Source organism: Dermochelys coriacea, chromosome 3, assembly GCF_009764565.3.
Source record: "Dermochelys coriacea isolate rDerCor1 chromosome 3, rDerCor1.pri.v4, whole genome shotgun sequence".
NCBI lineage: Eukaryota > Metazoa > Chordata > Testudines > Dermochelyidae > Dermochelys > Dermochelys coriacea.
In genome coordinates, this window is record NC_050070.1 from 100,382,597 (window position 1) to 100,395,279 (window position 12,683).

The window sequence follows — 12,683 nt, forward strand, 5'->3', positions numbered from 1 at the left end:
AAAAAGCAAGTAAGATTAATGTAAACAAAGGATTACATATAAAATAAAACCATAACACACAGTCTAGAGCCTAAACTTACCTAACAAGATGCCCTCTTATCTAATGAGGCACTGGTTACCCAAATCAGCGGCACTGCTATGGGTACCCGCATGGCCCCACAGTATGCCAACATTTTTATGGCTGACTTAGAACAACGCTTCCTCAGCTCTCGTCCCCTAATGCCCCTACTCTACTTGCGCTACATTGATGACATCTTCATCATCTGGACCCATGGAAAAGAAGCCCTTGAGGAATTCCACCATGATTTCAACAATTTCCATCCCACCATCAACCTCAGTCTGGACCAGTCCATACAAGAGATCCACTTCCTGGACACTATGATGCTAATAAGTGATGGTCACATAAACACCACCCTATACCGGAAACCTACTGACAGCTATTCTTACCTGCATGCCTCCAGCTTTCATCCAGACCACACCACTCGATCCATTGTCTACAGCCAAGCTCTACGATATAGCCGCATTTGCTCCAACCCCTCAGGCAGAGACAAACACCTACAAGATCTCTATCATGCATTCCTACAACTACAGTACCCACCTGCTGAAGTGAAGAAACAGATTGACAGAGCCAGAAGAGTACCCAGAAGTCACCTACTACAGGACAGGCCCAACAAAGAAAATAACAGAACGCCACTAGCCATCACCTTCAGCTCCCAACTAAAACCTCTCCAACACATCATCAAGGATCTACAACCTATCCTGAAGGACGACCCATCACTCTCACAGATCTTGGGAGACAGGCCAGTGCTCACTTACAGACAGCCCCCCAACCTGAAGCAAATACTCATCAGCAACCACACACCACACAACAAAACCACTAACCCAGGAACCTATCCTTGCAACAAAGCCCATTACCAACTGTGTCCACATATCTATTCAGAGGACACCATCGTAGGACCTAATCACATCAGCCACACTATCAGAGTCTCGTTCACCTGTACATCTACCAATGGGATATATGCCGTCATGTGCCAGCAATGCCCCTCTGCCATGTACATTGGTCAAACTGGACAGTCTCTACGTAAAAGAATAAATGGACACAAATCAGACGTCAAGAATTATAACATTCAAAAACCAGTTGGAGAATACTTCAGTCTCTCTGGTCACTCGATTACAGACCTAAAAGTTGCAATTCTTCAACAAAAAAACTTCAAAAACAGACTCCAAGGAGAGACTGCTGAATTGGAATTAATTTGCAAACTGGATACAATGAATTTAGGCTTGAATAGAGACTGGGAGTGGATGGGTCATTACACAAAGTAAAACTATTTCCCCATGTTTATTCCCACCCCCCACGGTTCCTCAGATGTTCTTTTCAACTGCTGGAAATAGCCCACCTTGATTATCACTACAAAAGGTTCTCCCCAACCCCCCCCCCCCCCGCTTTTCTGTTGGTAATAGCTCTCCTTAAGTGATCACTTTACAATGTTTATGGTAACACCCATTGTTTCATATTCTCTATGTATATAAATCTCCCCACTGTATTTTCCACTGAATGCATCCGATGAAGTGAGCTGTAGCTCACGAAAGCTTATGCTCTAATAAATTTGTTAGTCTCTAAGGTGCCACAAGTACTCCTTTTCTTTTTGTAGCTCTTATGCATCCCTGTGCTATCTGTTAGTTGGCCTCAAGAGGCACTTGGGTCACACTGTGACCTCTCTGGCAAACTTGTAAATGTAATCATAATTTAAAGTGCCATTTGATCTAGGATGAAAGTGTATGAGTGTAAGGAGATACAGCATGTAGAATTATTGTGCAGTATGCTGTTTCATAGAGGTGGAAATGCTCTTAAAACATTTCTAGAGTGTTTAGGGGAAACTTGTAGCATTAAAGATCTTTACAGCATTAATGATTATTTTATTTACCTGGGGGGCTTGAAGTGAAGAGACTAAACTCCTAGAGAAGTAAATTATTTTTCTAGACTAAGTTATTTTAATACAACAGTTTTTATGTTTTGGTTTGGATTTTTTTTGGAGGGGAATGATTGCCCTTATATTTTATAACAGTTTTTTTTACATTTCATTGAAATACCCATCATCTCTCATTGTAGAAACCATCTCATGGATTTCAGAAAAATATGAAACTTGAGGTAGTTGACAAGAGGAATCCAGTACTTATCAGAGTAGCAACTGTTGTAGATATTGATGACCACAGGATAAAAGTAAGTCTGTCTATCTGTGTGTGTGTGTCTCTCTCTCTCTCTCTCTCTAAATTGGAGGTCCTGTTTACAGCATGTTGACTGTTTTGTAAAATAAATACTGAAGTTCCAAAATTAAGGACCTTGATAGTTTGCACAGGAAGATATGAATCACATCGATGCACTGCTAAACTCATTCTCATCTTCCTCACTGATTAATACACAAGTAATTTCTTTGGAAGGGGCATCTCTATTATTTTTTTAGTCAGTGATGTGGTGAAATAGAAGCTAAGGAATAGAAAATAAGTGTGTTGGGAAATTGCATTGGGAATAGTTGAGATAAAAGTTGATGACTTAATAATACCCAATATCAAATGATTGCTGTGATTTTTGTATTAGGGCTCATAAAATATTTGGGATAGATTCATACAATCTTTCTCTATAATTTCCACCCTGCAAAAGCCCAGGTGAGACAGGGAAAATCTAAAAAGAATGAATGAATAAATAAAGATTTCCTTTCTCCCTGTCAGGATCTTCTGTTGTTTAGAAACTTATATTAATTCTGGACTTTAGATTGGATTAATTTCAAATGATGTTTGCTAAAGGATTTGCTGTTTTTTCAGAAGACTTGTATGTCTGGGTTATTTTCTACTTTGATTTATAAATCATTTTACTTATTGAGTCTTTTAACCGTTAAAATACTGGCAATTTCTGGAATGCTAGCTAAATGAATATGAAGGATATTTCTTTCTGCAGTGTGCAGAGGATTCTTATGCATACATGATATTTCAGGCAGCAAATGCAATTGACATTTCATTTTGAATCCAAATTAACAAAGGGTGTGAAGTCATCAAAATTAATATCTGCACACCTACACATTTTCTGCATAAACTACACATTAGTTTGGTCCTGTCAAAAAATTATCCAGTCTAATATATTAAAATGTCAATATTTATGACCCTTGCAGTTTAATTAACTTTATATTGTATATTGAAATAGCCTTTTATGTACATTTTATAAATAAGATAATAAGAAATAAAGATCCAAGGTCTTCATTAGTACAGTAATTTAAGTAAGTTAGTTAGGGTTGCAGATCTTTGGTCCCAACCTGAAGAAAATCTGTGATTGTCTTCTACAGAATCACAGTTCGGTCTCTTATCTGATTTAATTCCTTACCCTTAATAGTCAAATTTTACAATCGCTATAGATCCCTTTGTTTTTGGGGTTGGTGAAATTCATCCTTGTGCAGAGGCCCTTTACAAAGTCTATGAACGGTTTTAACTCCTGTTTAAAATAGGAATTTGACTATTCTAAATGTTTAGAGCCCTTTGAGAGAGAGGGAGGACAGAATTTGGCCCTTAAAGTGTTAGTGTATATACATAAACATTATAACTGTCTAAATGTACATGTCTGTTTTGAACCTGACAGTGTAACACACACAGAGACCCATTCTGTTCCCACTTAAGTAAACAACAAACTTCCTTTCTCTTCAGTGGAAGCAGACTAATGCCCAAAATCTAGTTTATACCTCTGTGTAATTTCTATAGTTTTCTCATGTTATTTCTCTAAAGAAGATGACATTATAAAGCCTAACGTTTTGGAAGATGGTTGAGGTAAAATGACTTCATAGATAATTTTTCTGGTGTTTTTTGTTTTCCTTTTAGGTGCACTTTGATGGCTGGGATAGTATTTATGATTATTGGACTGATGCAGATAGCCCCGATATCCATCCCGCAGGCTGGTGTGCAAAAACTGGACACCCTCTTCAGCCTCCTCTTAGTAAGAGAAATCATAAGATGGTATAATTTTAAAATTATGATGAGGGGCATGTGTAATTTGTGTAATGCTTTTTCTGTGACCCAGTTCATAGGAAGGCAGCAGTTGGTGTATGCAATATAAAATAAGTAGATGTGACGTTTATAACAAAACACATAATTTATTGAGATTTGGCATAATTAATTGCTTTTTAAGAGGTAACTTCACTGATCTTGTAAATGAAATTTAACAATTATGCATAAGAATTACACTCGTATACTAGCGGAATCTATGGGGAATTCCTGACCCCACTGAAATGAGTGGCAAAACTCTCATTGACTTTAGTTGGGCCAGGATTTTGTTCCTGGGTCCTCTCTCCACATTTTGGAATGTTAACTTGTTTTCCAGGCCCTACACAATGCAGACTTTTTGAAAAGGCACTTGATTAAAATGTGGTGCCAGATGCTCAAAGTAGGCTTAGTCCCATTCTGGATGATTGACTTGAGACCCCGGGGTCTGATTTGCAGAAGTGCTGAGCACTCACATCTACTAATGAAATCAATCATATAGAATGCTAAGTAAGCAGAAAAATCAAGTCCTAGATGTCTCAGATTGGACACCTAGAATTAATGGATACTTTTGACTTATTTCTCTGCCCTTCAGCTCCCTATCTGTTAAGTGGGGATGATAATACTTGCTCATTTCACAGAGATTTTGTGAAAATATATCCATTAATGTTTATTAAGCTCTCAGATACTTGTTCGCTTCCAGCATGCCTCATCTTATTAGAATCTTTTTTTAATCTTAGTAGTAGTTTTCAGTTGATAGTTAGATTTTAGTTTTAATGAGAGGAGTATCTCTTTTCCTCTCTTCTCCTATCGGAGAGACTTGCCTCCTTAAGCGAGCAGATCGAGGGACGTGATCGTTCCCCTCTATTCGACACTGGTGAGGCCTCATCTGGAGTACTGTGTCCAGTTTTGGGCCCCACACTACAGGAAGGATGTGGATAAATTGGAAAGAGTACAACGAAGGGCAACGAAAATGATTAGGGGTCTAGAGCACATGACTTATGAGGAGAGGCTGAGGGAGCTGGGATTGTTTAGTCTGCAGAAGAGAAGAATGAGGGGGGATTTGATAGCTGCTTTCAACTACCTGAAAGGGGGTTTCAAAGAGGATGGCTCTAGACTGTTCTCAATGGTAGCAGATGACAGAACGAGGAGTAATGGTCTCAAGTTGCAATGGGGGAGGTTTAGATTGGATATTAGGAAAAACTTTTTCACTAAGAGGGTGGTGAAACACTGGAATGCGTTACCTAGGGAGGTGGTAGAATCTCCTTCCTTAGAGGTTTTTAAGGTCAGGCTTGACAAAGCCCTGGCTGGGATGATTTAACTGGGACTTGGTCCTGCTTTGACCAGGGGGTTAGACTAGATGACCTTCTGGGGTCCCTTCCAACCCTGATATTCTATGATTCTATGATTCTATAAGAGGGTATGTCCAGCTCCCAAGGCTTCAACCATTGCCTCACTTGCTGGGAGGCTTGGATTGATGACCACTCCAACTGCATCCACTGCTGTGGAGAATCGCACATTCTGCAGAATGTGAACTTCTGCTTACCCCTGAAATGTAGGGCCAGCAAGAACCAGGAGATCAAACTGAGGCTTCAGATGGTGGAGCACTCCCTTTGTCCCACATTGGAACCAGATCAGGAGAACCCTCCATATTCCAGTCTCTGGGAAGATCTAATACCCTTTTGACCTTGACTCCATCACTCCCCCAAGAAGGGAGAGGCCTCAGAGACCTTCAGAGGCCTCAAGAAGAGGGGCTGTGACTTGCCCCATAAGGAGTCTGCTCCAAAGAGACCTCAGTCTCCTAAGTCAGCGGTCTTGGAATCGTCAATTTCTAGACCTGGTACAATGGAAGCTGCAGGTTCCTCTGGTACCACTAGGGCTGGAAAACCAAGAAGCTCTTACAAGAGCAAACATGGCTCTAAGCGAGCCTCAGTACTGACCGGGGATGACCAGGAGAAACATTCTGCCAGATAAGATGCATCTCTAACACCAGTATCTCCCGTGGAGAGTTCTGAACCATTGCTACTGACTTTAAAGGCAAATATAGCAGCCATTTTCTACTCTGCAACCGCTGTCATGTGCCCGTCGGCATTAGAAAGTTTGCTTTGCTTGTTATTATCGTCCCAAGGCATCTTCTCAGGCCTTCAATTTTCCTGTTCTACTCCCAGTCCTTGCACCAGTTTTGCATGATTAGTTATGGCTCCATATGGAACTCATCAATATTGCTCATGACTAAACTGAATAAATAGGTGGAGGCCCAAAGAGATTGTTAAATGTAGTCTGAATTGTATCTCATAGGACATTAAACCTCATCCATTTACCCTTATTAAGACAAGTAATTTGTATTTTACTAAAGCATATCTTTCAGAAAAGGCATCTAGTCTTGATTTGAGTACTCCAAAAGATGGAGAAATATACCACTTCCCGTGGTAGTTTGTTCCAGTGGTTAATCACCCTCTCTGTTGAAAATAACTGTCTAATTTCTAGTTTGAATTTCTCTGGCATCAGCTCTCAACCATTGGTTCTTATTGTGTGTTTGTGCTAAATTAAAGAGCCCTTTAGTCCTGGGATTTTGTCCCTGTGAAGGTACTTAGCCGCTCTGCAGGCTTCTTTTTGATAAAACAGATTGAGCTCTTTACGTTTCTCACAGTAGGGCATTTTGTCCAATCCTTGAATCATTTTTGTGTCTCTTTTCTGCATGCTCTCCAGGTTTTCAACATTCTTTTTAAAATGTGGGCATCAGAACTGTACACAGTATTCCAGAATCGGTCTCACCAAAGCCATATACAGATCCAAAATCACATTCTTACTCTTAATCACTACTCCCCTGTTTATACATCCAAGGATCATATGAGCTCTTCTTGACATCGTATCTCACTGGGAGCTTATGTTGAATTGCTTACATAAGAATGGCCATCTTGAGTCAGACCAATGGTCCGTGTAGCCCAGTATCCTGTCTTCAGACAGTGGTTGCTGCCAGATGCTTCTGGGGGACTGAACAGAACATGGCAATTTATCAGTTAGTCCAGTCCCAGCTTCTAGCAGTCACAGGTTTAGGGACACTTCGAGCAGGGGGTTGCAACGCTGACCATCTTGGCTAATAGCCATTGATGGACCTATCCTCCATGAACTTGTCTAATTCTTTTTTGAACCCAGTGATACTTTTGGCCTTCCCAACTTCCTGTGGCAGTGAGTTCCATAGGTTGACTGTGCATTGTGTGTAGTATTTCCTTATGTTTGTTTTAAACCTAACATCTATTAATTTCATTGGGTGACCCCTAATTCTGGTATTATTTGAAAGGGTAAATAACACTTCCTAATTCACTTTCTCCACCCCAGTCATTATTTTATACACCTCTATCATATCCTTCCCTTAGTCATCTCTTTTCTAAAATGAACAGTCTCAGTCTTATTAATCTCTCCTCATATTGAAGATGTTCTATATCCCTAATCATTTTTGTTGCCCCTCTCTGTACCTTTTCCATTTCTAATATTTTTTTTTTGAGCTGGGGTGGCAAGAACTGCACACAGTATTCAAGGTCTAAGCGTAACATGGATTTATGTAGTGGCATTATGATATTATCTATCTTATCTCTCGGTTTCCTAATGGTTCCTAACATTGTTAGATTTTTTTTTGACTGCTGTTGCACATTGAGATGTTTTTCAGAGAACTATCCACGATGACTCCAAGTGACAACAGCTAATTTAGACCCCATTGTTGTGTGTATATAGTTGGGATTATGTTTTTCCAACGTTCATTACTTTGCATTTATTAACATTGAATTTCATCTTTCATTTTCTTGCCCAGTCACCCAGTTTTGTGAGAAATGCCTTTGTAACTCTTTGCAGTCTGCTTTGGACTTAATTATCTTGATAATTTAGTATTGTCTGCAATCTTTGCTACCTCACTGTTTACCCCTTTTACAGATTGTTTATGAATATGTTGAATGGCATTAGTCCCAGGACAGATCCTTGGGGGACCCCATCATTTACCTCTCTTGACTGTAAAAACTGATAATTTATTCTTACCCATTGTTTTTCCTATCTTTACCAGTTACTGGTCTTTGAGAGGATCTTCTCTCTTATCCCATGATTGCTTACTTTGCTTAAGAGCTTTTGGTGAGGGACCTTGTCAAAGGCTTTCTGAAAGTCCAAGTACACTATATGCACTGGATCACCCTTGTCCACATGTTTGTGGACCCCTACCCCCCAAAGAGGCATGGTGAGGCATGATTTCCCTTTACAAAAGCCATGTTGACTCTTCTCCAGCACTTTGTTTTCATCTATGTGTCTAATGATTCTTAATTACTATATTTTCAACCAATTTATCTGATACTGAAGTTAGGCTTATTGGCCTGTAATTGCCAGGATTGCCTCTGGAGCCTTTTTTAAAATATGCATTACATTAGCTATCCTCCAGTCATGTGGTACAGAGAATGATTTAAGCATTAGGTTACATACTGCAGTTAGTGGTTCAGCGATTTCATATTTGAGTTCCTTCAGAATTCTTGGGTGATTATCTGCTGGTGATTAGTTATTACTGTTCAATTTATCAGTGTTTCCAAAATCACCTCTATTGACACCTCAACATGGGACAGTTCCTCAGAACTGTCACCTAAAAAAAAAAAATGGCTTAGATGTGGGAATCTCTCTCACATCCTCCGCAGTGAAGACCAATGCAAAAATTAATTTGGTTTCTCTGCAATGTCCTTGTCTTCCTTCAATGCGCCTTAAGCACCTGGATCATCCAATGGCCCCACTAACGTGTAACATCCTTCATGCTTCTGATGTACTTAAAAAAAATTGCTGTTAGTTTTTGTGTCTTAGCTAATTACTCTTCAGAGTCTTTTTTGCCTGCCTAATTATACTTTTACACCTGACTAGCCAGAGTTTTTCTTTCTATTTTCTGTAGTAGGATTTGACTTCCAGAGTTTAAAAGATGTCTTTTTGTCTCTGTCTATCACTTTTACTCTGTTTAGCCATGCTGACATTTTTTTTTGGTCCTCTTACTGTTGTTTTTTTTAATTTGAGGTATACATATAGTTTGAACCTCTATTACAGTGATTTTAAAAAGTTTCCATGCAGCTTGCAGGCATTTCACTCTCATGACTGTTCCTTTTAATTTCCGTTTAACTATCCTCTTCATTTTTGTATAGTTCCCCCTTTTGAAGTTAAATGCTACTGTGGTGTGCTTCTGTGGTATTTTTCCCCCTACAAAGATGTTAAATTTAATTACATTATGGTTGCTATTATCAAATGATTTAGCTCTGTTCACCTCTTGGACCAGATCCTGCGTGCCACTTAGGACGAAATCAAGAATTGCCTCTCTCCTTGTGAGTTCCAGGACTTGCTGCTCCAAGAAGCTGTCATTAATGGTGTTTAGAAATTTTATCTCTCTATCCCATTCTGAGGTGACATGTATTCAGTCAATATGGGAATAGTTCAGGGGTAGACAACCTATGGCACGTGTACCAAAGGTGGAACACAAGCTGATTTTCAGTGGCACTCACACCGGCCACCGGTCCGAGGGGCTCTGCATTTTAATTTAATTTTAAATAAAGCTTCTTAAACATTTTAAAAACCTTATTTACTTTACATACAACAATAGTTTAGTTATATATTATAGACTTATAGAAAGAGACCTTCTAAAAACGTTAAAATGTATTACTGGCACGTGAAACCTTAAATTACAGTGAATAAATGAAGACTTGGCACACCACTTCTGAAAGGTTGCCGACCCGTGGAATAGTTGAAATCCCTCATTATTACTGAGTTTTCTGTTTTTTGTAACCTCTTTAATCACCCTAAGCGTTTCCCAGTCACCGCCACCATCTTGGGTCAGGTGGTCAGTAGTATATTCCTACTGCTATGCTCTTATTATTCAAGCATGGAATTTCTATCTGTAGAGATTCTATGTTACTGTTTGATTCATTTAAGATTTTTACAAATTTGATCAGCAGTGGTTTTATATTTACTTCCAAATTATAGACGGTAATGTTGAATAACATCAGGCCTGGAACTGATCCTTGTGGAACACTACTAAAAACACCCACATTCGATGATCCCCATTGCAACTACTTTCTCAGATCTCTGCTAGCCAGTTCTTAATCCATTTAACATGTGCAGTGTTGATGTTGTATGGTGCTAATTTTTAATGAGAATGTTGTTCAGTACCAAGTCAGATGCCATATAAAAATCTAAGTATATTACATCCATGTAGTTGCCTTTATCAACCACACTTGTAATCTGACCAAAAAATGCAATCCGTTTTGTTCGCCTATTTTCCACGGGCATTAATTATATCCCTGTCCTTTAATTCTTTATTAATTTAATCCCATGTCAACCTTTCTGTTGTTTTGGCTGGGGTTGTTATCAGGCTAACTGGATTATAGTTGATCAGGTTATCCAGCTTGTCCTTTTTGAATATTGGCACAACATTAGCACTATTACAGTCTTCTGGAATTTCCCTGGTATTACACAGAATGCACTGACTTTTCAGAAATTCCAACTCCTAGAGACTGCTCTAGGATCCTGTCCACGGATGAACATTGTTTTAATGCTGATTGCTAGGCTGACCTCCGTAAGAACTTGTTAGAAGGAGCAAACTTCCACTCAAAGAAACAGTTTTATTTTTTTTTATTGCTCCTGGCATTGGAGTTAACACTCAGGTTCCACCTGGACTGTTACCTGGGACAGGGCAGAACAGAGGACTTTGATTAAACTTTTTATCGATAATAGGAATAGTATTTCTGCTATTTAATGTGCTGCACTGTGGATGTTATCAACAACATCTTTGAAAGCTATTTAAATCAGAGGTGAGATTAATATTAACCTGTTGGATACTCTGGGCCTGACTGTTCCAAAGTTCAGGTGTCTAATGCATGCTCAAAATAGCTGCTGCATTTCTGTATCTGATTTGTGTGTGCAAGACAGGGTTTTCATCTAGTTAGCCATTCACATGCACAATTGAGGTAGTTGTGAAAGAAAGTTAGCTACACAAATTCACTCACAAAATCCAGCTCTGTGTATGCTATCTGTCTGGTTGCATTTGTGTGTGTGGGGGTGGGGGGGGCGGGGTTGGTTTTTTTTTTTTTAATATTGCATTGTGGTTATGGACTTTTTTTTTTAATGTAAACAAGATAAGAAGCTCAGTTCTCCATTACATTACAACATTTAAGCCACCATTACACCAGTGTGACTCCACTGGAATCAGAGTAACAGGAAATGAGTTCCAAAAAAGTGTATTTTTGGAATATGGCTGAAAATTAAATCTCTCTCACACACACTCTTGTTTTGTTGTGAGTGAAAATATGTATGTCATGTAGGAAGATTTCTTTAAGTAAATCTTGTCTTTCATGTGTATATCTGAATATCTCTGTGTGTGTGTGGGTGTATTTTTTTTTTTTTCAAGAAAGAAAAATACTAAAAACAATTCATGTTTGCTGTTGTTCAGAAGAGATTTCTCTATCTGCTAAACTGGAGAATTTCAGTGTCTGACTTGCTGACATCATAGATCGTGTACTGTCTGTTTGATTGAGTACCAAACCTAAAGTCTAGTCATATTCTTCAAAGCCTCCACAATCCTCAATGTGAAAAGAAAAGGAGTACTTGTGGCACTCTAAGTACTCTACGGTGCCACAAGTACTCCTTTTCTTTTTGCGAATACAGACTAACACGGCTGCTACTCTAAATCCTCAGTGTATTATCCATTGATGAAAACCAGATATTCCCAAAAGTTCAGAGGAGTAAGCTTGTCAAAAATGCATTTATGACTTGCTCTTACTAATGTTGTCTTCATCAATTTCCACCTCTTCATTTATTGGAAAATTCAAACTAAGAACCTCAAAGATCAATATCCATTATGAACAGATCTCTGTCTTTAAGCACAATAGGAAGTCTTAATTTGACTCTCTGCTCTTTCAAAATAACATTATTACAGCTGCAGTGTGATTAATCTAAATTGTATGTACTTTTTTATGGACTATTAATTATGTAATTTTTCTATAGAGGTCCATTTACACAGGACGTTTTTATTTCCTCTTTAAAACATATTGCATTAGTCTCCATCATACTTCTGCAAAATACATTTAAATAAGTACTTTAAGTTGTGTGGTGTGTACCTATTTACATCTCCATGTGTTAATGTAATCCTCCAATTCTTGCTTTTGTGTAAATTTACATAACTTTTCTAATTTCTCATATGTCCCAATATATAGGTCCCTTGGAATTAGTGGAAGCTTTAGAACATGGAGGATGCCCTACTGCAGGATGTAAAGGAGTTGGATACATAAAACGAGCAAGACACATGGGCCATCACAGGTATGTGCTATAAAAAGTTGTAGCTTAACTGTTGCGTGATATGTTTATATCATTTAGAAAGAGAGCTGCATATACTTTTTTTTAAATTGCTGTTCTCAAGAAAGCAGAGCCAAGCTGGAAAAAAATTAGATCCACGTGGACTTCAGTTGCTATGGTGAGCATGTAGAAATTAACATTAACAATCTGTAATTTCATTGCAGCTAGGTGTGCCTAGGAAAAATATGTCCAACATTTTTTTCATTGCAAATGAGAGATGTGGCTGCTCTGCTTTTTGTTCCAAAAGGTCTACTCATCTGGCTGTTAGGATTAGAAAATGATGCAAAAAACCCTTTTGTGCAGCTGCA

The 12,683-nt window shown here is 38.6% G+C and overlaps 1 protein-coding gene across 5 annotated transcripts in view; it reads left to right on the forward strand.

Moving 5' to 3' along the window:
• The window catches only part of L3MBTL3 (L3MBTL histone methyl-lysine binding protein 3), a 168,792-nt gene that overhangs the window by 108,446 nt on the left and 47,663 nt on the right, over nt 1-12,683 (forward strand). For all 5 annotated transcript variants that reach the window (XM_038397744.2, XM_043510933.1, XM_043510934.1 and 2 more), the window contains 3 exons: nt 2,111-2,221; nt 3,862-3,976; nt 12,237-12,339. In XM_038397744.2, the coding sequence (XP_038253672.1) occupies nt 2,111-2,221; nt 3,862-3,976; nt 12,237-12,339 (329 nt within the window). The remainder of the gene's footprint in view (nt 1-2,110; nt 2,222-3,861; nt 3,977-12,236; nt 12,340-12,683) is intronic.